This window comes from Hypanus sabinus, chromosome 14, assembly GCF_030144855.1.
Source record: "Hypanus sabinus isolate sHypSab1 chromosome 14, sHypSab1.hap1, whole genome shotgun sequence".
Classification (NCBI taxonomy): Eukaryota; Metazoa; Chordata; class Chondrichthyes; order Myliobatiformes; family Dasyatidae; genus Hypanus; species Hypanus sabinus.
This window is the reverse complement of record NC_082719.1, coordinates 63595518-63620990: the sequence shown is the minus strand read 5'-3', so window position 1 is coordinate 63620990 and position 25473 is coordinate 63595518. Positions and strand designations below refer to the sequence as shown.

The following is a 25473-nucleotide window of genomic DNA, read 5'->3' as shown; positions in this document are numbered from 1 at the left end:
AGCAAGTAACATGGTTTCAAATGTCCTGAGCTTTAAAAACAGAGGCCGACAAATGCTGTGTGCAAGTTATCAGTCAGAGCAGAGACTTTTAGACACTTAGCAATCTCAATACAATGCATTTCTAAGTTTTTTCTTGTTCGCTTTCAATGAAGAACATTGGTCACACCCTGTTTATGCCAGCAGTAGAAGGAATATGCGGTAAATGATCTGTGGTGTCATTAGATATGCAAGTAAAACCAAGAAAATATCAGTTGCACTAAGATGAATTACACCCAGATATATCCATGCAATTTCCTGATGGGCACAATTTCACCAAGAGATAGTTGCCAGCACACTCTCACCCAAATAAACTGTGTAGATAAATCCAAGCCTTCAGTTTTTAGGCTCAAATATTTAAGGATTTTCTTCAGTGTTTCTTTATTTGCTGTTTTAACCTGCATCACTATTGTTACAACAGAAAAAGAATGCTATTGAGCGTTCATGTGGTAATAAGATAATTTTCTTAGAAAATTAAAGTTTGCACAGGAATACTAGGCACTTTTTTTGAAGACTAATCCCCACCTTGGGTTAATGTTATAAACCCCAATTAAGATTATTTTTACTTACTAATTAAAAAACTTGTTTGGAATATGATAGTTCAGGGAAAAGTAAATATATATATAAAACAGCTTGGTAGTCCTGAGCTGATGCGTGCGTGTGAAAATAACATCCGTACTGTGATGAATTCCTAGAATAGCACAATGCAATTTTATCTATGGGAGCAGAAACATAACAGTATAGACATCTCACAGTGTTAATGATATCTCATTGGAAGGTTTCTATATTGGGAACCCCCAGGTTGGTGTAAACAAAAGTCCTTTACCAGATTTGGACAAGAAATGTCAACATAATTGCTTAATCTTGGTAAAACTTTGTGGAGAACACTTTTATATTGGAATGTATTTCTACATGATTCAAGTTTAACATGTGTAATCATTGATCTAAACAAATACTGAAGATAAAATTGAAGAACAAAATTCCACTTTCAAGGCTCCAGTGTATAATTTTATCATATTTATGTAGGAAGTCACTAGCAAAATATGTTTTCACTTCACTTCTTCTGCCAGCATGAAGCTGCAATGTAATGTGCATTAAATGCAGCAGAAAACTCCATCCATACAGAGTGTACAAGTGTATTTGTTTTCCCTTGAAGGCGCTTGAACTTTGACTAATATGTGATTATGAGTTGAAACTAGTACGTGCAGTATTGGTGATAAATGTACCAATTGATTTTTTTTTTAAGTTTATTCTTTGCTGAATAGGTAAAGGCCATTTACAAATTTGCAGATAGAATGAGTTCAAGTATTTTAACACATGAAATGGTATGATTGATAAACATTAATTATAAGTTAGCAACCTAGAGATCTGGAACTAACTGGTGGTGATCCGCTAATAAAAATCAACTCACTAGTTGGTCCAGAAATCCATTTTGTATGAAAAATGTACCAAAGTGATATTGCATGGGGTTCCAGTGCTATTGGTACATGATTTTCATGCATGCCCTCTTCTCTCATCATCTGTTTGTACATTTTTCACTTTAGATCACCTCCAAATTTCTTCACTCTGGAGTGAAACTATTCAGCCTATGACACTTCCACTGTGATGGAAGGTCATTGCTTCCTCAGTTATTGGGTTGCAGTTTGTATATCACCTTGCTTTTGTCTGCAAGTTATTGTTGATTTGTTCCTGTACCTTATGAGAAAACGAAATTTTCAACAAAAGAATAAAAACAAAGGTCACTAATCACCATAACCCCACCCCTGCCCCAAAGAGCACCTCCTGACAATAAAGATCCATGACAAAACTTTATGTACTACTTTCCATACCTCAGCAGCCATGTCATGACAAGAGCAAATAACCTGTTGAAATCCCCCACTGCTTCCAATTCACCATCACAGCCTTTAGTAAAAGAGTGTTTGAAGTTCAATTCAAGGCTGGTGCGAAGACCATAGTGCAATGATCCCTGCCTTTGGACTACATCTAGAAATACCACCAATATTGACTCCACCGAATCATTGGTAAGATGAAAAAAAAATCACCTGCAATCCTCTTGCCAAGTCACTTTCCCTGGCGTTAAGATCCTGATTACACTCTGTCAGGTCTGATTGGCAGGTCAAGGACTTGTAGTGGCAAGAGATTGTCAGCAGGTCACGTGCGTCTAGAATATTCTCAAAGCCTCTTAAAGAATGAAAAAGTGCTCACGATTTGTGAGAATCTCTTGTTATTCAACAATCAGTGTGGGAAAGGAGCAGCTGGCGTAGCACCAGAAATCACAAGTTGGTTTTGTAATGCACAGAACTGAGTAGAAGTGGTGAAAGGTGCACACCATCTCCCATTCTTCTCGCCTATCCATAACATTAACACCTCCTGTCCCATCCATGGAAGAGTCCGTGGTCTCGAAGTTGGCCTCATCTGTCACCTCAGAACCCACAAAACTTAAGAAACCCCTGGAGGCTGGCTGAGTAAAAGATTTCAGATACATGTGGAATATTTTATATATCTGTTAATATACAAAATATATCCTGTTACTGTGTTGTGCTCCTTTATGTTCCATATCAAAGAGTTGACCATGCCCTGGAAGCAGAGCTATACTATTCAATGGAGGAAGAATGCAAACTGTCAATGCAACTTCTACCTCAGAAGGTTGGATCCTGGAAGCAGAGCTATCCTATTAAACGGAGGGAAAATGCACAATGTCAATGCAACTTCTACCTCAGAAGGTTGGATGCTGCCACCTTGCCGGCAGAACTTCAGAGATGAGATCAGTAATTGTAAGTCGATGAGTAAGGCAAGCCAAGGGAAAAGGTACTCCATGAACTAGCTCCTCAGAGCAACAGCTCTGTTCATGGTAGGAAAGTGAAGGCTGATGAGACTATGGCATTGTTTCGTTTACTTGGAATCCTGTCTGAGTTGCATTAAGGAATGGTGGATTCCAAGCATTGTGGCACCCAACTAGTCCAGGTAGTGCACAATGACTGAAATCCTTTTAGAACACATAACATAGAAAAGTACAGTACAGGATCAGGCGTTTCGGCCCACAATGTTGTACTGAACCAATTGAAAAGCAAATTACAATCACCCAAACCCTGATCCTTCCTACCTACATCATGTCCATATCCCTCTCACTTGCTTACATCCATGTGCCTATCCAGATGTCTCTTAAAAGCCTCTAATATATTTGCCTCTACCACTGTTAGCCACTCACCAGTCCTCCAGGACCTTGCTTAGAGAAGACACAAAGATACAGGTCAAGGGCCCAGTAATCTCGTCTCTTGCCACTTTCAATAACCTGGGGATATAGCCACCTTAATACTCATTAGGTGACCCAACACTTCCTCCTCCTTGTCCTCTAAACACCCTATAATATTTATACACTCAGCACTAATCTCCTGGTCCTCCGTATCCTTTTCTTTGGTAAATACTGAAGCAAAGTGCTCATTAAGTACCTCACTCACATTTTCTGCACCCCCTTTATCCTTGAGTGTTCTCACCCTCTCCCCAGTTATCCTCTTACTCTTGATGTATGTATAGAATGCTTTGGAATTCACCTTAATCCTATTTGCCAAGGACTTTTCATGGTCCCTTCTGGCTTTCCTAATTTCCTTCTTTAGTTGTTTTCCGTCTTCTTTATACTCATGTGTTTAGTTTGATCCTAACGTCCAAAGCTTTATATACTTTTCCTTTCCTTCTTAACTGGATTCATTATCTCTCTGGACATTCAAGGTTCTCTTCTCTCTTCATCCCAATCATTCCTTACAATAGGAACATACCTTTCCTGTACTCTGCGTAATTGATCTTTCACCATCTAAATGATGGCCAGTTACTATCAACACTTACAAACCTGACAATGATTTACGGTTGATGCCACTCATCATAACAAAGGGAAATGCATGAGGGTTACACAGAATGCTTGGACTTCTGCTCTTTGCTGATGTTTTGAAGGTACCATTGCATTCCAGCAGTCACGTTACCAGATACCCTGCCCCCAAGTGGTGGTGATAGATTCTGTGGAGAATGAACTGGCCACCCTTTCTCATATCGACAGTGTTCATGCTCCCTGCATTGCCTTTCCAATACTAAACTCACATTTGCCTGTTGGTAATCAGGACAGACTGCTACCATTCATAGTGAAGCCAAGCTGTCCATTTCACTTTTAAAGCTACCTCGTCATTCTTGGGAATAACCACCACCGGCTGATGGCAATACGATGGAAGGACTGCAGTGGTTAATAAGACATGCAAAGGCTCATGGAAGACAAAATGAAGACAAGACACCAGGATTGTTTCTCTTGATTAAAGATACAAAATATTTGACATATTAGTTTCCTTAATTCTAACTTTCATACTTTGCACAAAAACTAGCATTGGTTTGATCATTAAAGAGGGGTTACGATATGCGCCTTTTATGGAAGACCAATATCGTGTTATTCATTGGTATGATATCATTTGATGTTATGGCTTAATCAGAATTTGTTGCTAATCCTGATTTACTTTAGGGGATGATAAGTTACAACTTTCCTTTATTATTTTGGGAACTGGGCATTGCTAACAAGAGTGGCATTTATTGCCCTTCCCGAATTAATGGTGAGGAGATCCAAATGACCTCCTGATCAACAGTGACTCTCGGGTTTTTTATTGTAAGGGGCCCCAATGATGATAAATTACAGATTGGCAAATCTCTGTCTCCACTACCTTAAAATTAAAAGTCTTAGAAGCCTTTATCCTCAGAATGTTTAAGTGTGGAATACCTACTCCAGTAAACTATTCCAATATCTTTGAAAAAGCAAATTTCACCTAAAGATTCAACAGATGTTCCTCCAAGAATTCTAGTAACAGTATTTGACAGTGAGCTCAGCTCCAACTGACTCCCCTGGCAACTGCAAGTAATTGATCCCTTTAAATAGCTCCAGTGCAATGATTGTACTAGTTGTTCAGACCTGCTTTTCTGTATGTGGCTCTCACTGAGTACTAATTTCATCAACATGAATCGAATTCACAAGGGAAGCCTAAGGCATTGTGGGCAATGCATAAAGTTTGATTTCTTCCCTGCATGCTTTCTGTGCTTTCTGCATTAGCCCACTTGGTGTACAGGATCAAAATTGCATTAGGTACTATTATATAAGAATGCTCTATCTATACCTCAAGTCAATCATGTAGATCATAAATTAACACATTTCAGGGTTTAATATGTCTTGTTACTAATGATACTCAACTCTGCTTTGTGTATAAATCTCTACCACATTTTACAACTATTAATTACTGAAAAAACATTTCTACGTGGCACTGTGTAGCCTTCCTTCTGTTAATTGGACCTTAAAAGTGTTCTTAGCTGGAGGTTTGTGCCTTCAGGGAACTGATTTCCGATAACCCATTCTCATTTCATTTAGAAAAAGACTCTTTTTGCCTGAACTAATTTGAACCAGAAAAGACAGGCTGTAAACTGCTTTAGTGCTAAATTTGAGGTTAATTCCCTTGGCTGAAAAGTGGCAATTACTGTCCTTCTACGTACAAATTATTAGGAATAACAGTTTATCTAAAGCATGATTATAACCTTAGCACACTTTTCATCCTGAAATAAAATAAAGATTGGTAGTGTTGCAGATACTGTAGAAAGTTGTCGTAGGTTAGAACAGGACATGACAAGATGAAGAGCTGGGCTGAGAAGTGGCAGATAGAGTTCAATCCGAAAATATGTGAAATTATACAGCAGGATTCTTAGCAGTGTGGAAGAAGAGAGGGAGACCCTTCAAAGTTGCCATGCAAGTTGAGAGGATGGTTAAGAAGGTGTATGGTGTGTTGGTATTGTGTTCAGTACTGGTCACTTCATTTTAAGAAAGAGGTGGAAGCTTTAGAGAGGGAGCCAAGAATATTTACCAGAATGCTGCCGTGATTAGAGAGCATATTTTTTGAGGAACAGTTGAGTGAGCTGGAGCTATTCTGTTTGCAGTAAAGGATAAGAATCCTGTTGTGAAGTTTTGACCTAAAATATTGACTTTTTATTTCTCTCCATAGATGTTGCCTAACCTGCTGAGTTCCTCCAGCATTTTGTGTGTTCAGAATTACAGTTGACTTGATAGAAGTGTGTAAGATGATAAGCATAAATAGAGTGGGCAGCCTGCCTTTCAACCAGGGCAGAAATGGCTAGTATTGAGGAGGCATAATTTTAAGGTGATTGGATGAAAGTAGAGGGGGTAGGTTTTTCCTCACAGAGATTGGTGCGTGCATGGAACACACTGCCAGGGGTGGTGGTAGAGGCAGATACATAGGGGACATTTAAGAGACTCTTAGATAGGCACAAGATGAAAGAAAAACAGAGGGCTATGTAGAAGAGAAGATTAAGTTGATTTTAGAGTATGTTAAAGGTCAGCTCAACATTGTGGATAGAAGAGGCTTTACTGTGCTATTCTGTTCTGTGTTCTATAAGGCAAGATTTCATTACTACTCTGATAACGTGGAGCGAGAGAAATGGCTTTTGCCCAATGAGTTGAAACTACATCTAGGAGGTCTAGAATCCTTGAATGAAGAATACATTCCCAGTCATACCTTTCACCAAATCAACCTCCAAAACTATTGATGTCTGCCTTAAGCTTTCATTTCCCTTTTAGCAAGATGTTTGTACAATTCCCTTTATTAGCTGAGACTTAGGACATATCAGCAGGAAGTTATATAAATATTAAACTGCAGGATAGGTCACAACTACTGTACTGTTTATAACTCTGCCGTTGCATTAAAAGAAGTGCTAGCAAACAAGAGGGCACCGAAGAGATTTATAAGAATGTTGCTCACAGAATTGAAGCTGTGAGGAAACATTAAAAGGCTGGATCTTCTTTGATACAGAAGAAGTTGAGGGACGATTTAATTTAAAAAGTATAAAAATAATGGACATGGACAGAATAGCAGGTAGGTCAATAATCAGAGGTCATACAGTACATGTAAAGCAATTGCAGAAGAATTGGAGAGTTATTTTCTATCACTCACTGGGTATTTGGAACTTGCTCCCTAAAAGAATGGTAAAGATTAGAACCTTTGCATTTAAAAATTCTAGATGTTTGAGAATGATTGGGATGAGATATTTCAATAGGCCGAAAAGTTGTGAAACAGATTAGGTCAGATAGTTCACCTTTGGCCACCATAGTGACAACAACCTCCTTTTATGTGTGAAAATTTATTTTTGGCATGGTTCTGTGCTGCACAAATCAGCCACTATACACTCAGTGGCCATGTTGTTAGGTACGCCTACTCATTAATACAAACATTTAATCAGTCAATTATGTGGCAGCAACTCAATGCATAAAAGCATGCAGGAATGGTCAAGTGGTTCAGTTGTTGCTTAGACCAAATCAGCAGAATGGAGAAGAAATGTGATCTGAGTGACTTTGACCATGAAATGATTGTTGGTGCCAGATGGGGTGGTTTGAGTATCTCAGAAACTGCTAATCTCCTGGGATTTTCACAACAGTCTCTGGAGTTTACAGAGACTAGTGTGATAAACAAAACACATCCAGTGAGTGGCAGTTCCTTTCAAGGGTATCTACACAGAACGCTTTTGCAGGAAAACTTCATCCATCATCAAAGACCTCACCATCCAGGCCTCTGTCTTTTCTCACTACTGTCATCAGGAAGGTAACAGGCTCAAGAACAGTTATTACCCCTCGGCCATCAGGCTCTTGAATCAAAGGGGTAACACTCAACTTCATAACTGAATTGTTCCCACAACCCGTTGACTCACTTTCAACAACTCTTCATCTCATGTTCTCAATATTTATTGCTTATTTATTTATTTATTTATTTATTGTTATTTCTTTTTTCCCTCCCATTTCTTTGTATTTGCAGTTTGTATTTTTTGGGGGCATATTGGTTGTTGTCTGTCCTGTTGGGTGTAGTCTTTCATTGATTCTATTGTGTTTCTTGTATTTACTGTGATTGTGTGCAAGAAAATTAATCTCAGGGTTGTGTATTGTGACATACATGTACTTTGGTAATAAATTTACTTTGAACTTTCAGTTCTGTGGATGAAAACACCTTGTTAATGAGAGGTCAGAGGCAATTGGTCAGACTACCTAAGCTGACAGGAAGACGACAGTAACTCAGACAACCAAGTGTTACAGTAGTGGTGTGCAGAAGAGCATCTCTGAACACAGCCCATCGCACCTTGAAGTAGATAGGCTACAGCCGCAGAAAAACACACCTGATTCCACTCCTGTTTCTAATAAAGTGGCCACAGTTTGTAAGTGTCAAAGAGTTCCTATGCACAAGGCAGATCAGTCAGAATCCGCCTTGTGCATAGGGGACCTTCTTCACTGAACAAGTTTACATTTTCTTCATTGGGCAATTTCCCAGTATCTGATAGGAATAACCTCTTGTCAATTAAAGTGGCATACCAAAGATAAAGCATTTTCTAGCCTGATTCTGGATTTGCTCCTTATTTTCTGTTGTGCATATGGTTGCAATAAGTACTTGGTTTATGGGAGTTTGACCTTGTCATCAAGAGGTGGCCATTTTGATTTTTCAATCAATTGACAAAGAAAAATAATTTAGCCCAGATCATGGTTTAGCTAAATGCTTCTTCATATAAAGCAAGTCTACTATACTGTGCCTGCTAATTTTACTTTTGATGGGATGTTATTTAGCTAAGCTTTTCTACATGTGCTCGGGAAAATGTAGATTCTGAGTTTAAAAGAAAATGTTTTGTTTTCAGGCTTCCAATTCAAATCTGACCACTTCAGATGATGATGAAATTAAGTGGGAAAAGGAAGGCTACATCTGTGCCGTTTGTCTGGATATTTTCTTCAGTCCTTACATGTGCTACCCATGTCATCACATCTTTTGTGAACCTTGTCTTCGGAGTCTTGCAAAAGACAACCCTACGAGTACGCCATGCCCTTTGTGCCGTACCATCATCACAAGAGTTTTTTTTCAAACAGGTACACAAATATAAAGATATGGATAGGTCTAATGTAACAAACAGATTTTGATAAATACTTGCCTGCCAATATCACAACCATTTAAATCATGGAAAATGGCTTAAATGTTGGTTTATAGCCTTTCTGTCAAAGTAAGTGGAAGAAGCCCACTGAGAAGTTTTTTGCCTTACACTGTACTGTCTGTAAGAGAATCTTTCCTTTCTTACATCTCTAAAATTGAAAGGATATTCATGTTGAGAATCTTCTGGTCTGATCCATCAGTGGAAGCATATTGCATGAGTACATGTATTTATGGTTCCTATTTGCCAGAATATTCAGAATGAAAATAAGGTTAAAGAATTCAAATATTTTAAAGAATTCAGAAATATCAGAATAATCTGAAACTACCATGTTAGTTTTGAGTTTATAGAACCAATTGACAAGCAACTTGATTTGATCCATCACAAATAAGAATAATTTGAGTAGATTTTTAAATCAACTTACCCTTTGTTTAAGGAGACTGAAAATAATAATGACATCATTTTCTAGACATGTAGCAATGGAAGGCGGATAAAACTTGCTCCAACAGCTGGTTGTTTAACTCCACTTCCTTCACTGAAATTGGATTAGTTTAAGCCCAGTAATTGCTGGAAAAGAGAGGAGCAGGAACAGAAGAAATTTCTGATTTGGGTATACCATGATCTCAAAAGCCAAGCACCCTGTTCATGTTGAATAAGTACCACTTATCTCATGTCCCTGTACAAAGTAAAAGCTGTTGAATTAACAAGAGAGTTTATAGACATGTTGTGACAGTTCAGCTTCATTCCACATTCACAGTAATCAGCCAAAACAAATTTATTTGTTCACTGATTTGCTTGGGCATAGACAAGGAAGACACCCACATACAGACCTCTGAGCTGATTTAATGATCACAATTCTGCAGTGATTTTTATACTCTGGGAATTGCTAATGCGCCTTGTATCATCCAGTTCTAAGGTTACAGATCATAGAAGAGCACTTGTTTGTCCAATGTACAAGGCATTTAGTTAGCACGTCTTGCATCTAAGATAAAACCTTGTCTCTGGTCAGTTTTGCATCATAGCAAGCACCCCTTTGATTGAATCAATCAATATCACATCCTTCTAAAGATAGTTTGTAAACAGGCTTGCCTTTAATAGCCACATTTACCAATTTATCAATCTATATTTCATCTGGTGCTCAGTTGTGTTAACAGAACAAATGACCCTTCTCTGCATTCCTGCAAAGGTTTATTTTCTTTCCACCCAGGAGCAAGCTTATAATTCCTTTCATATCTTTTACATCCTGCAGGTAGTTCATAACCTGCCTATATGAAGCCAAAAGAACAATTGTCTCTCCATTTATGTCCTTTTGTGTTGTCATGGATTACTTCAAGGGCTGCAACAATCCTCTGACCTCATTAGAGAACATTCCTGTGAGCTATTTGCTATTATTTCTACTTCCCCAGGTCTGATAGTTTAATAGAACAGGAATATTTGTTTTGTTCCAACATGCTTTGTACCATAAAATATTATTCCCACCAGAATACAGAATACTCACTTCTCTTCAGCTACTTGTGTATACCTTGCAATCCACGACTGTGGTAGGAAGAGGAGAGAGTGAAGGATTTTCAGTTTCATTGTGGTCTATGAGGAAGATTTCTTCTGTTTGAAAAAAATATTTTAGTATTATCTCTGTTACTGAATAACTTCTGAAGGTTTACATAAGATTAAAAACATCTTCTTAATCTTAAAAGGGCAGCACAGTAGCATAGAGGTGAGTGCAATTGCTTGACAGTGCCAGCAATCTCTGATTGGAGTTCGATTCCCACCACTGTCTGCAAAGAGTTTGAACATCTCGGGCTTCCTCCAGGCGCTCTGCTTTCCTCCCATACTAGAAAGATGTTCGGGTTGGGGTTAGTGAGTTGGGGACATGCTATGTTGGTGCCAGAAACATGGTGATACTTGCCATTCTGCCCAGCACAATGCTTACTGATTGGATTTGACACAATCAAAGCATTTCACTGCATGTTTTGATGTACATGTGACAAATAAACTTAATCTAATCTAAACGGTAATTTAATCCATTTAAACTTTTGAATGAATACCTGCCTTAGGTTCTTCCTTGATTGCAGCATTTTTGTTTGAATTTTAATTCCTTGCAGAACAAACATTCACAATGTCTCTACTTGAAGATTTACCATGATTGACAAATAGTAATTGGAGGGGTTTCTCTAAATTATGAAATTATCATCATTTCACTGTTTATTTCCATCATAATGCAAGTACCAAACTAGCTTTGAGAGCTGTTCTTGATGTTCCATCTGCTAGTTCTTTGCTTATTCTTCTGACCTGTCAAGTCCTTTTGCAGACTCTTTAGATTACATGTCCCTCACCTATCTTTGTACTGTCCACAAACTTGGCCACAAAGCCATCAATCCATCATCCAAATCATTGATATATAATATGAAAAGAAGTGGACCCAGCACCAACCACTGCAATACACCAGTATTCACTAACAGAATCAGAAAAGGCCCTCTTTATTCCCACTCTTGTCAGTCAGCCAATCTTCTACCCACGTGAGTGTCTTTCCTGTAATACCATGGGCTCTTATCTGGATTAGCAGCCTCAGGTGTGGCACATTGTCAAAGGCCTACTGAAAATCCAAGTACACTACATCCATCCATTCTCCTTTGTTTATCCTGTGTTTTATTTTCTCAAAGAATTTCAACAGATTTGTCAGGTATGATTTCTCCTTAAGGAAACCATGCTGACTTCTGCATATTTTATCACATGCCTCCAAGTACCCCAAAACCTCATCCTTAATAATGGACACCTACTGAAATCAGGCTAACTGGCCTATAATCTCCTGTCTTTTGTCTCCCTCACTTCTTAAAGAGTGGAGTGATATTTGCAATTTTCCAGTCCTCTGGAACTCTGTGTTCTCTGGAACTAGAGATTCTTGAAAGATAATTACTAATATCTTTCAACCCTGTTAAGTTACTTCTTTCAGAACTCTGGGGTGTAGTCAATCTAGTCCAGGTGACTTATTCACCTTCACGTCTTTCAGCTTCTCAAGTACCCTTTTCTTAATAAGGGTGACTATGCTCATTTCTGCCCCTGACACTCTTGAATTTCTGGCACGTTGCTGGTATCTTCCAGAGTGAAGACTGATGCAAGATCAGTTAAGAAAGTGAAAAGGAGCAGGGCAGTCCTTTTCACACAAGTAGTAAGGGAAGTATCCATGGTGTTTCCAAGTATCAAGTGATCTTGGGAACAGGCCACTGCAAGATCAGGAAGGTGGTGCTGCAGAAAAGTGCAGTCAAGGTTATAGAACAAATCATCAAATCTCATTGTTGTTGCCGTTTAACTGGACTCTGAAACTTTGCACTTATTCCTCAATCACACTCTATTTACTTGTGCACAGAGTAACAGTATGGCCCCTATCACCATATCATTCTGAAGTCTGAACAGAGAAATGCCATTTTTGTTATATAGAATTGACCAACATGAATAATGACCTTTTGGTAACCTGTGTAAGTTCAAATTCCTTGTTTGCATGATCAATCACCATTTTTAATACTGATTATTAAAGATTATAAGCAATTAAGTGATGATATTTTGAAGTTAGTAAAGTAATATGTCCCGTATCTTGCCCCAGTAAGCCAAATGACTCTAGCCCCCTGCTGTGCAAAGCTCTTAAAGGCGTTCCTTAAAAGACCTTTTTTGCCTGGTTATCTTAACCCTTGACTTCCCACAGCTTTTCACCATCTCACAACAATTATTCCATTAACCTTATCATTCACTCCTAATAATCATGTTTTAAATCACACTCGTGTATACTTGTCATTAGAATGTGGTAACATCAATGTCAATTTGATTTTCTCCTGCATTTGCCATTTATGGTCAAATGAATTCTAAAATGATGAGCAAGAGGAGGAAAAGAACTAAAAGAAAGTAGATGTGTATAAAATGAAAAAATGTATTTGGGAATTGAATATTACTGATGTGACCCTCATTTAAAAGAATATTTCTAATGATCTTTAAGTACATGATGGGGAGCAGCGTTCTTGACTCCTTGCAATTTGTTTTAAGGAAAGGTCCTCCCACAATGCTCTTAGGTGGGTAGATCCAGGATTTTGATCTAATATGACTGGAGAAACCTATTTATATCTCCAGGTCTGGATACGTGTGACTTGGAAGTGATTTTGGAGGTCATGGGTTCAGCCAGATGCTGTTGCAAAAGCCATGGGAAGTTGCTATGGTATGGAGGGATGGAATATCCAAGATAATGAATAGATTGACATTCAAGAAAATTGGAACTAAATAAATGGATATGTACAATAGGCAGCCACTACCTTGAAAATGTTTAGCCCTCACATTTAAAGACACAGTTACCTAACTGTGATGCCAATTATGGTAGATCTCGAGAACCTTGGGTAACAAAAATAGCAAGAACTTCTTTTTATTTTATTAAATTGACTTCTCCCCACTTGAAAGATATGAATGTTGGTTTTGTATGGTTTTAAATTGGCCAGTACAAACTGTTCATTCTTCATGTATACTACTGCATGAGGAGTATAGATGAAGAATGTATATTTAACCATGTTGTCCTCCTTGTCTTCCCTCACTGTTACTGACACATTCAACTTTAGCGAAAAGTCAGTAGCTGATACTGGGAGTGTGAACTATGGTCAGATTTCTTTTCATTTGCTCAGGATGTTGACTCCTACTGCTATGTCCTACCACAGCCTCAGCTGTTATCTACTGACTAGGACAAACTGCAGATTAAACTTGAGCTTCACAAGTCTCTGCTGTTTGCTGCCTTAATCTTCTCAGACAATGAGAATGCCATAAAAGGAAATGAAGCTATTTCAACAATCATACCCATTCCTTCACAACGTTGTTGCAAAGCAAAGCAACAGCCGGGATGAAACTCTGAGACGTTTCCCTCCCTATCATTTGGAATGTGGCTTCCCTTCATCGTACAGGTACTCCAACAGCAAAATTGAGCTGAGGACTCAGTGACATTTTAATTAGCAATCTTTTTATTTCAGAAGTCAAAATGCGACTAGTGTGCTCTGCAGGGTTCGGTGTTGGGATCGCTTCTTTTCACATTATATGTTAATAATTTGGATGACAGAATTGATGACGTTGAGGCCATGTTTGCCAATGATACAAATTTTAGGTGGCAGGGGGCAGGTAGTGTTGAGAAAGTAGGTAGAATGCAGAAGGACTTAGACATTAGGAGAGTGGGTAAAGAAGAAGCATATGGAATACAGTGTAGGGAAGTATTTAGTCAGGCAATTTGGTAGGGGGTGTAAAGGTGTAGACTATTTTCCAAATGGGGAGCAAATTCAGGAATCGGCGGTGCAGAGGGACTTGTGAGTTCTCGTTCAGGATTCATTAAACGTTAACTTGCAGGTTGAATTGGTGACATGGAAGGTAAATGTAATGTTAGCATAATTTTGAAAGAATTAGAATATAAAAGCAAGGATAAAATGCTGTGTCTTTATAAGACATTGGTCAGACTGCACTTGGAGTACTGTGAGGCATTTCAGACCCCTTCTCTGAGAAGGAGAGGGTTCTGACAGGTAACCGAAAATGGTCCTGGAAATGAAAGTATTAACATATGAGGAGTGCTTAAAATGTCTGCGCCTGTACTCCCGGGAGTTTCAAAAAATGAGGGGAATTGTATTGAAACGTATTGAATATTGCAAGGCTTAGATAGATTGGACATGGAGAGGATGTTTCCTCTAGTAAGGGAGTCTAGGACCAAAAGGCACATCCTTGGAGTAGAAGGATGAATCTTTAGAATAGAGATGAAGAGGATTTTCTGTAGCCAGAGGGTAGTGAGTATGTGAAATTCATTGTCTTTGGAGGCCAAGTCATTGGATATATTTAAAGTGGAGATTGACAAGTTCTTGATTAGTAAGGGTGTCAAAAGTTATGGGGAGAAGGCAGGAGAATGGGGTTGAGAGGGATAATAAATCATCTATGATGGAATGGCAGAGAAGACTTGATGGACTGAATGTCCTAATTCTGCTCCTGTTTTATGGTCTCATGTAAACATAGCTAACTTTTAATTAACAGAAATTGTTAACATTCTTTAATCTTCCCTGCTTTCCAGAGTTGAATAACACCATGAAAAGTTTATTCTCCGAGGAGTATTTAGCCAGAGGACAAAGCTTTCAAAAAGCAAGCTGTGCAAAGTGGCCATTGCCTAGCTGCAGGAGACTGATCAAAGTCTTGGGAGGTAACAAAATACTTTGGTCTTTCACATTTTTCTGCACAACAACTGGGTTTATAAGCACCATTTAGATCCAGTTTCTCCAGGTTTATTTTGAAAAGTTAAAGCATGAAAAGAAATAATATATACCCGTATTAATGAAAAAATGTTTCTTTGCACTATGACTTTAAGATCAAATGAACAGGTTGTTGACAACAGACATACTACAACATCATGACCACTTTTAATGTAATAACGTAGGAACAATTCTGTTTTCTGAGTTAGTAAAATAAACTATAGATATTTATCAAAAAAATTAAAGCAAGTTTGATTCAGAAAAATCTATTCACAAATCCTCTTAACTGCTATACTCTATTCTCCAGTCAACTACTCCATCCTTTTTCCTGATCTCTATCTGAAGCAGAACAATTCTAGTTCCATGAATGATGTCAGTTCAGACCACATCACTCTACCACTAGTTTAGCATCTGTAGCGTCTGCATCAATTAGAAACTTCATCAGTATGTCATACGTAGATTTAATTATTCCCACACACTTCTAACTGTCCTTCCTTGTCCGATACTCCATAAGTCTGAGATCATCCAAACTGTGTAGACCTTGTCCTAACATGCACCATCTGCTCTCTGATTTGTGGGCTCCCAGTTAAGCAATACTTTACAATTCTCAATCTCTAGCAAAGTCTTCTCACTCTTTCTCTGTAATCTCCTCCATCCCTGTAACCTTGTGATGCATTTCTGATTATTTAATTCAGGCTTTAAAACCAATGTCAACTTTACTTATTCCACCATTGCACAGCATCCAACTTTTCAGAAATGAAGACATTAGCAAGAACGTATTGTAATTTCTATCCCTAATATTGAACAGCATTACCATCTTAGTACCCCACCATTAACAATCTGTGGTCACCCTTGCCAGCAGACCTACAGGGTTGGGTTACCATGGCTACATGAGTGGGTCATATGCCGTGCTGTCCTAGTAAATCAACTCCAGAATTTTCAACATCTACAAGGCTCAGGGCAAGAGATGGAAAAAAAAACTCTCGCTTGCCTGGATGACTGCATTTGCAAAAACAGTTGTGAACCTTCTCTCACCAAGAGCAAGACAACCTGCTGTAATGGCACACCTCTCTCTCTTGTTTAGTCCCTCCAACTTGTATAGAGTGGCTTCAATGTGTGCTATCTAAAATGAAGTGCAGTTACTCACCTAAAGCACAGCTATAGCATTTTCTGAATCTGCTATCTCTGCCACCAAAAGGCAGGCGCGTGAGAACACAATCATCGGCAGGATGACTGCCAAATCACAAATTTCCTTGACTTGGAAATATATGCCTTCATTGGCACTGGGTAGTTCAAGCACTGAAGGAACAGCTTTGCCAGAAGGTAGTGCAATTCATGAAGGACAGTCATCACTATCTTCTCAGCAGCAAAAAAGTACTTCCCTTACAAATGATGGTTTGGGTCTATGCACTTCATGCCTGCAGTGATGATATCACAATTTTGGGAGCTGTTGCAGAGTAGCCTGAGCAGAGAACTGGGATGTATGCATGCTACACATTGCAACCACAGTATTGTAGTGGAAGGAATGAATGTTTAGGGTAGTAGATGGTACTGTTTGGATATATAATCCTTGAAGTCCTGACCAAAAGAAATAGGAAAAGGGAGATACATTTCCAAGTAAAGATTATATGTCTTACAGGCAATCTTGCAGATTGGAGTTGCAATGCACTTCTTTTGTTTGTCTTTTTTTGTTAAAGAATGTAGGTTTGGGATGTGCTATAAAAATGCTTCATAAAGTTGCAGCTCTCTACTTTGTAGATTGTACAGCCACTGTTGTCAGTTGTCTGTTGTCTTTTACAGACCATTTATCTCAAAGGTCCAATTTAATGTCAGAGAAATGTGTACAATATACATCCTGAAATGCTTTTTCTTTGCAAACATCCACAAAAACAGAGAAGTGCCTCAAAGAATGAACGACAGATCAACACAAGAACCCCAAATCCTCCCCAGCTCCACTCCTTCCCACGCGTAAGCGGGAGTGAGCAAATATCCCCTCTCCCACCACCAGCAAAAAAAAAGCAAGCATTGGTACCGACACCGAGCACTCACTGTGAGCAAAGCAATAGCAAAGACACAGACTTGCAGTTACCCCAAAGGCTTTGTGTTTCATCCAGCATTCGACATAGAGATTCTCTGGCACTCTCCCTAATAAGGGAGGAGGAGGTGTCTCCGTTTTTTCCCCAGTGAGCGGGGAGACATAACAAACAACTCACTGGTTTACAATGTTAAAAGTCTGTTATGTCACTCTTTTCAAGCCCTATGCCTGAAGATCGCAAAGATCCCGGGTCTTTGGGCCCACAACAGATATCCCGACTCCCCCGACGACAAACGAGTCTCCTGCTGTGACACCAACCCTCAATCCGCCTGTCTTCAGAGCCCCAAGATCTTAGGATTCTGAATTTGAGCCAGAGTCTCAGGCCGAACCCTTGGTGTGCCAAACAATGGCCAGTCCTGAAACCCCGAGAGCGGGTCCCATTCCCGCAAATAACCGGTCAGCGTGTACATCCAGGTCAGGGTCTTCAGAAAGAACCCTGAAAGGGAAAAATGAAGATATTAAAGATGGATATAGAGCTGTTACCCAACATACAAGCAAGGAAGTTGCTGTTTAGAGCCATCTTAATTTCGCTCCGCTTCTCCTATCAAGAGTCACATGTGCTGCTGAAGTTGGCAATAAAAAATATTTTTATGCATCATAATTCAAAGGCTGTTTTCATCAACTAGAAGTTACAGAGTGTTGTAATCTCTAGGAAGTTTATATTTTGATGCATAGAATACAAGCTCATTAATGCACATTGTAATCTCTGGCCTCTTCTTTGGTACGTAGCTGGAAGGTGCTTGTATCCTACATGTTAATGTGGTTCTTAAGTTAGCTAAAAACATTTGGCCACAAGAGTTTGATGCCCACTAATTTGATTCACAAGATTCTATAAACTATGTAGAAATGCTTTCTGTGTATTTTAAATGAACTTAAATATTTTGCATACCATTCTGCATTGCAATATATTTTGAAAATAAATATTATGAAGGATCAAATAACTTGTACCTTGGATAGGTTTATGATCATCATGCATGCTGAGGTACAGTGTCAAGCTTTGTTTTGCTTGTTATCCATACAGATCATTTCACAGCATTAGTTTATTGAGGGAAAAGCAATGACAGAATGCAGAATAGAGTGTTACATTTACCAATAAAGTGCGGTATAGGAAAACAATAAGGAAAAATCCACAATAAATTAGTTTAGAGTCCATCTTAACATACAAGAGTTCTGTTCAATGACTTTATAGCAGTAGGATAGAAGCTGTCCTTGAGCCTGCTGGCATGAGCTTTCAGGCTTATGTACCTTCTGCCTAATGGGAGAGGGGAGACCAGAGAATGTCCAAAGTCATTTTTGATTATACTGGTTGCTTTCCTAAGGCAGTGAGAAGTGAAGGTAGAGGGCATGGAGGGGAAGCTGCTTATCCTATATTTTCTGCTTTTATTTAACTATCTAACAATGTTAATGCTTTTCTTCAATGATTTCAATTTTAGATTGAAAGGAAACAATAATTGAAAGTTAATACTGAAAGAGATCATGTGGTGTACTGAGCGCACTCTGATTATGTGTTAAGAGGAAAAAAAGATCCTTTTTGTAGCTCTATAACTGTCTATTACCTTAAGGCTTACACAACACTATTCTTTAATGCACGAGATACTGCTTGTCATTTGTTGGAGAGTACTGAGCCATAAGTTACTAATGTTGTTTTCCTCACAGGTTTTCGAAGACGTCCGGATCCTGTTGCAAGAAGACAATTCCCTCATGGTGCCTACAGGCTGGATTTTGAAGATGACAATCGTGGCTGGAGATTTGATATGGACATGGTTATCATTTATATTTATTCTGTTAACTGGATCATCGGATTCATTATATTTTGCTTTCTTTGCTACTTTTTCTTTCCATCCTTTTAAATTATTAGGGCTTTGATAACATGATAATAATTCAAGCACAGAATGTTGAACAAGTTTAGAAGAAATTGCCTGAGATATTGCGTATTAAAAATTGTCCAGAAATATGAAGTTTGAAGAAATAAGTTAGCCATATTCTTTCCAGCTGCAGTTACCTTGTGCAATTTTAACCCAGCTTTGAAAACTAAGCTACCATTAATGGAATCTACAGAGTATAGCAGATGCAATTTTATTTGTTTCCATGAAATTGAACACTATCTGAACTTAGTTTAAAAACTTAATTGTAACCATCTCATAATATGGTTTATTTATGCCATTTTTGGGACTTTAAGTATTTTGTTTCCACCTCTAAGATATTGTGGACAAGAATTAATACTGGCAATAACTGGGGATAGTGCAGAATACAGTCTGTATAAAGCAAGAACTACATGTGGTTTTGGACAAGTACTGTATCTTAAACATTTACTTTCATTGGTTCAAGCACACTCTTCAAAGTTAGTGTGACACTTTGAGTAGAATACTGATAATTTTCAAATAACTTGAACAAAAAAAAATGTAGAATACTAGAGCCAGTTTAAAAATCACATTTTATACAAGTTTCAGTATAATACTTATTTTATAGAGTTGTTTAATAAGAATGCCAGCAATCTGAATTTATCACCATCTTGGACAACTGTTTCCTATCCTTATTTTAATTTTTCCACTAATTGTAATTACTAAAGGCTTGAAAAAAAAATCCTCCATTACTATGCAACAAACCTGACATTCCTCTGTGTCATTTTGATAACAGCAGGAATAATGAGGCATATTTCATACAGGATATATGTAATTATATTATTTTATATATATCTGTCTTCAAGACCGGTGATTCCTCATAGATCCATGTGAAAACAGTTACTGAGAAAAGTACAACAACATATGATGAAGTTAGCTGTGGATCTAAAATTACCTTAAAATATGACTGTTTGCTTCCATCAGTACAAAAAATACTTCTTGATTGACAAGTGGGGAAACCTAGGACCATGGTTATGTGTTAAAGGTGTACTGGGCAGTACTGAATCTTCAAGCACATGTTGTCCTTGGTACAGCATTGTCTGTTTGCTTGCTTCACTGGTACCACCCTGTCATTCCAATGAATTTCTGGGTTTCTTAGTTTTATATGGAGTGGAGGCGTATTGAGCTTTTTTGGCATCCTCTTGCTCCGTTTAATATTTTACCTTTTACAGAACCCTGTTACTTTTTTTTTTAAATCATGTGGCATCAGATGGAGCATTACTTATTTGCAATACTGATCGACTTTTTGGATGGATGTATCTTTCGAAAGTTCAGTTGCTGTCAGTAAGCTGAGGAGGGAGGAATTGTCTCAAGTGATAATTAGAGGGAGTCTCGAGGCGTTTATTGCCAGTTACCCTAGTAGCTGAGATCAGAGAACCTGCCACAGCCATCAAAAATAGTATATCCTTTAGAATCAATATGGTTCCAAACATGCATTAACTAAAGGTCTGCACTCGAGCAGTACAAAAATGTCGGGATTATTTACATTTGCTTATGATGCCTTAGTAGACAGTATGACACAAATTTTATGTGTGTATTATATTTTGAAGATGAGCCCTCCCAAGTTATGAGTTTTGGATTTTCTTGGCAGCCCAATCAGAGGGGCAGGGAAAAGAGAGAGAAAAAAAAATCAAAGCATTCACGGGCTTTCACCATTTTTACGACAGTCCAATCGAATTGCAGTTCATTTCTTTCATCAGAGTAAGGCAGGGATAAGACTATTGTGTGAGTGGACCAGTGTTAGAATGCAGAGGTTTTGGCTCATTAAGTTTCAGTGAAAATAGACTTAAAGTTAAGCATCTGGTAAATTTCTTCCTCATTCTTCATCCATCAGTACATAGTTAGAGCAGTGAAAATAGCTCATGGGCTGTGTTGTGTTCTTTGTGTGAGATGTGGGAATGTGGGAGACCAGCAGCCTCCCAGATAACCACATCTGCATCAGGTGCACCAAGCTGCAGCTCCTCTGAAAGTATGTTAAGGAACTGGAGCTGCAGCTCGATGACCTTTAGTTCATAGGGGAAACTGAGGAGGTGGTGGATAGGTTGTCACCCCTAAGTTGCAGGAGGCAGTTACCTGCATGACTGTCAGAATAGGGAAGGGAAATGGGCAAGTGTTCCCCTCAATAGTAAGTATACTGCTTTGGATACTATGAATGGATGACCTACCAGAGGGAAGCTGCAGTGACAATGTCTCTGACACTGAGACTGGCCCTGTTATTCAGAAGGAGGGAAGAAGAGGACTCCAGTAGTGATGGGGGATTACCTACTTAGAGGAGTAGACATGAGATTATGTGGATGCAATAGACACACTTAGATGATATGTTGCCTCCCAGATGCAGGGTCAGGGACATCTTGAATCAACCTAAAAAGAAAGGGTGAGCAGCCAGAAGTCTTGGTACCTAATCACAACAATTACGTAGGTAGGAAAAAGGAAGAGATCCTGAAGAGAACATTTATAGAGCTCGGTAGAAAGCTGAAAAGCAGAACCTCCAGAGTAGTAATCCCTGGATTGCTGCCAGTGTCATGTGCCTATGAGCGCAAGAATAGGATGATTTGGCAGGTGAATGTGGGGCTGAGGAAATGGTGCAGAGGTCAGGGTTTCAGATCTCTGGATCATTGGAATCTCTTCTGGCAAAGGTAGTACCTGAACAAAAGGGACAGATTACACCCGAGGGGCACAAATATCCTTGCAGGCTAATTTGCTAGAATGGTTGGGGAGTGCTTAAACTAATTTGGCAGGGAGAGAGGAAGCTGAGTGATAGGCTGAGGATGGAGGCAGTTGGTATACAAGCAGAGACAGAGTGCGATGAGACTATGAGGAAGGACAGGCAGATGATAGGGTAAAGTTGCAGTCAGTGTAACAGGCAAAATTGAAAAGGGTGACAGATACAGAACTGAAGGTGTTATACTTCAATACATGCAATATATGGAATAAGGTAGATGATCTTTTAGCTCATTTAGAGATTGGCAAGTATGACATTGTGGGCTGAAAGAAGATTATAGTTGGGAGCTCAACATCCAAGGATACACAGGTAGCCCAGGGAGGTGGTGTGGCTCTGTTAGTAAAACAGAAAATCAAATCCTTTGAAAGAGTTGACTAGGATTGGAAGAGAGATTTGCTGTGGGTAGAGTTAAGGAACTGCAAGAGTAAAAAGACACTGATGGGAGTTAAATACAGGCTTATGAACAATAGCCAGGATGTGGGCTACAAATTACCATGGGAGATAGAAAATACATGTCAAAAGGACAATGTTAGAATAGTCATGAGGGATTTCAATGTTCAGGTAGATTGAGAAAATCAGGTTGGTGCTGATTTTGGATCCTAAGAGAGAATTTGGAGGATGCATATGAAATGCATTTTTAAAGGAACTTGTGGTTGAGCCCACTGAGGGATCAGCTATTCTGGATTGGGTGTTATGTTATGAAATGGATTTGATTAAGGAGCTTAAGATTCAGGAACCATTAGGAGGCTGCAATCATAAAGGTATATGGAGGAATTTAAGGTGGAGGGTTATATGGGAGGCAGGGTTTAAGGGTCAGCACAACATTGTGGGCCGAAGGGCCTGTACTGGGCTGTATTGTTCTATGTTCTATGTTTATTCTATAATATGATATAACTTACCCTGCAATTTGAGAGGGAGAAACTAAAATCAAATGTATCAGTATTATAGTGGAGTAACAGGAATTATAGTGGTGTGAGAGAGTTGCTGGCCAAAGCTGAGTGAAAGGGGACACTAGCAGGGATGACAGCAGAGCAGCAATGGCTTGAGTTTCTGGGGGCAATTCGGAAGGTGTAGAATAGATACATCCCAAAGCAAAAGTAGTATTCTTAAAACAGGATGACACAACTGAGGTTCACATTGAGATGTCAAAGTCAAGAGAAAAGCAAAGGAGAGGGTATGTAATAGAGCAAAAATTAGAGTGGGAAGTTAGAGGATTGGGACCTTTTAAACAACAGAAGGTAACTAAACATACCATAAGGAGTGAAAACATGAAATATGAAGGTAAGCTAGCCAATATCAAAGAGGATACCAAAGTTTTTTTTTTGTGGTATGTAGAGAGTAAAAAGGAGGCAAACGAAGATATTGGACTGATGGAAAATGACGCTGGAGAGGTAGTAATGAGGGACCAGGAAATGGTAGATGAGCTCAATAAGCATTTTGCATCAGTCTTCTCTGTGGGAAACACTAGCTGTATGCCAGAAATTCAAGAGTATCAGGGGATATATGTGAGTGCAGTTGCTGTTACTAGGGAGCAAGAGCTAGGGAAACTGAAAGGTCACCTGGAGCAAATAGACTACACACCAGGATTCTGAAAGAGGTACTGTAGCTGAAGAGATTGTGGATGCATTAGTAATGATCTTTCAAGAATGACTAAATTCTGACATGGTTCTGGAGGACTAGAAAATTGCAAATGTCACTCCACACTTCAAGTAGGGAGAGGGGCAAGATAAGGAAATTATATGTGAGTTAGTGTGAACTCAGTGATTGGGAATATTTTGGAGTCAACAGTTAAGGATGAGTTTTCAAAGTATCTGGAAGCACAAGATAAAATAGGCCAAAGTCAGCATGGTTTCCATAAAGAAAGATCTTGTCTGACAAACCTGTTGGAATTCTTTGAGGAAATAACAATAGGATAGACAGTGGAGAACCAGTGCATGTTCTGTACTTGGATTTTCAGAAGGCCTTTGACAAGATGTCAAACATAAGGTCAAACAGGATCAAGCATTGGCTGTTTGGCCAGAAGCAAAGTTTGGGAATAAAGGGAGCCTTTTCTGAATGGCTGCCAGTGACTATTGGTGTTCTGCAGGGGCTTTTTTTTTTGTTGTATGTAAATAATTCGGATGATGGAATTGATGGCTTTGTGGCCAAGTTTGCAAAGATAAGTGGAGGAGCAGGTAGGCTGCAGAAGGATTTAGGCAGGTTAGGAGAATTGGCAAAGAAGTGGCAGATGGAATACAATGTCAGGAAGTGCATTGTCATGCATTTAGATAGATGGAATAAAAGTGTAGACTATTTTCTAAACGGGGAGAAAAATTCAAAAATCTGAGGTAGAGAGGGACTTGGGAATCCTTGTGCAGGATTCCCTAAATTTAACCTGCAGGTCAAGTTGGCAGTGAGGAAGGCAAATGCAATATTGGCATTCATTTTGAAAGGGTTAGAATATAAAGACAAGGATGTAATGCTTCTGGAGTATTGAGAGCAGTTTTGGGCCCCTTATCTAAGAATGGATGTGCTGACATTGGAGCTGGTTCAAAGGAGGTTCACGAAAATGATTACAGGAATGAAAGGCTCATCATATAATGAGTGTTTGATGGATCTAGATCTATACTCACTGGAATTAAGAAGAATGGGGGGGCTATCTCATTTGAACCTTTCAAATGGTGAAAGGCCTCGATAGAGTGGATGTCAAGAGAACTTTTCATCTGGTACGGGGGCAAAGACGAGAAGGGACAACCTCAGAATAGAGTGATGTCCATTTAGAATGGAGATGAGGAAGAATTTCTTTAGCCAGATGGTGGTGAATCTGTGGAATTTGTTGCCATATGCAGCTGTGAAGGCCAGGTTATTAGGTGTATTTAAGGCAAAGGTTGATAAATTCTTGATAAGTCAGGGCGTGGAAGGTTACAGGGAGAAGACAAGTAAATAGGGTTGTAGAGAAATGGATCAGCTGTGATCAAAAGGCAGAGCAGACTCAATGGGCCAAATAGCTTAATTCTGCTCTGGTGTCTTGTGGTTGTATGGCCTTGTGTATAGATGCAATGAAGTAAACAAATATGTGAAGGTTTATTGTAGTTTAGAATTGTCTCCAAAACATGTTGACGAGTACCATGCGATGTACAACCTTGACTCAATTATCAGATGCACAGTAACAGTAATTCTTTTTCCAAGCGCAAACACGACGAAATCTGCAGATGCTGGAAATTCAAACAACACGCACAAAATGCTGGTGGAACACAGCAGGCCAGGCAGCATCTATAGGGAGAAGCGCTGTCGACGTTTCGGGCCGAGACCCTTCGTCAGGACTCGGCCCGAAACGTCGACAGCGCTTCTCCCTATTGATTTGCCTGGCCTGCTGTGTTCCACCAGCATTTTGTGTGTGTTGTTATTCTCTTTTCAAGTTCCTTTAAATGTGTCATCTTTTTTATGTTTCCCAGATTCTCAAGGTAAATCACACTGCACTAAGTTGGACATTTCTTACCAAGAGTCATTAGT

At 39.0% G+C, this 25473-nt stretch overlaps 1 protein-coding gene across 1 annotated transcript in view; it reads left to right on the top strand.

Annotated features, from left to right (window-relative positions):
- Window positions 1-25264, top strand: part of rnf180a (ring finger protein 180a) — a 149180-nt gene extending 123916 nt beyond the window's left edge. The window contains exons 7-9 of the mRNA XM_059989329.1: window positions 8737-8962; window positions 15089-15214; window positions 19015-25264. Of these exons, the coding sequence (XP_059845312.1) occupies window positions 8737-8962; window positions 15089-15214; window positions 19015-19208 (546 nt within the window). The 3' untranslated portion in view covers window positions 19209-25264. The remainder of the gene's footprint in view (window positions 1-8736; window positions 8963-15088; window positions 15215-19014) is intronic.
- Window positions 25265-25473: the final 209 nt, after the last annotated feature.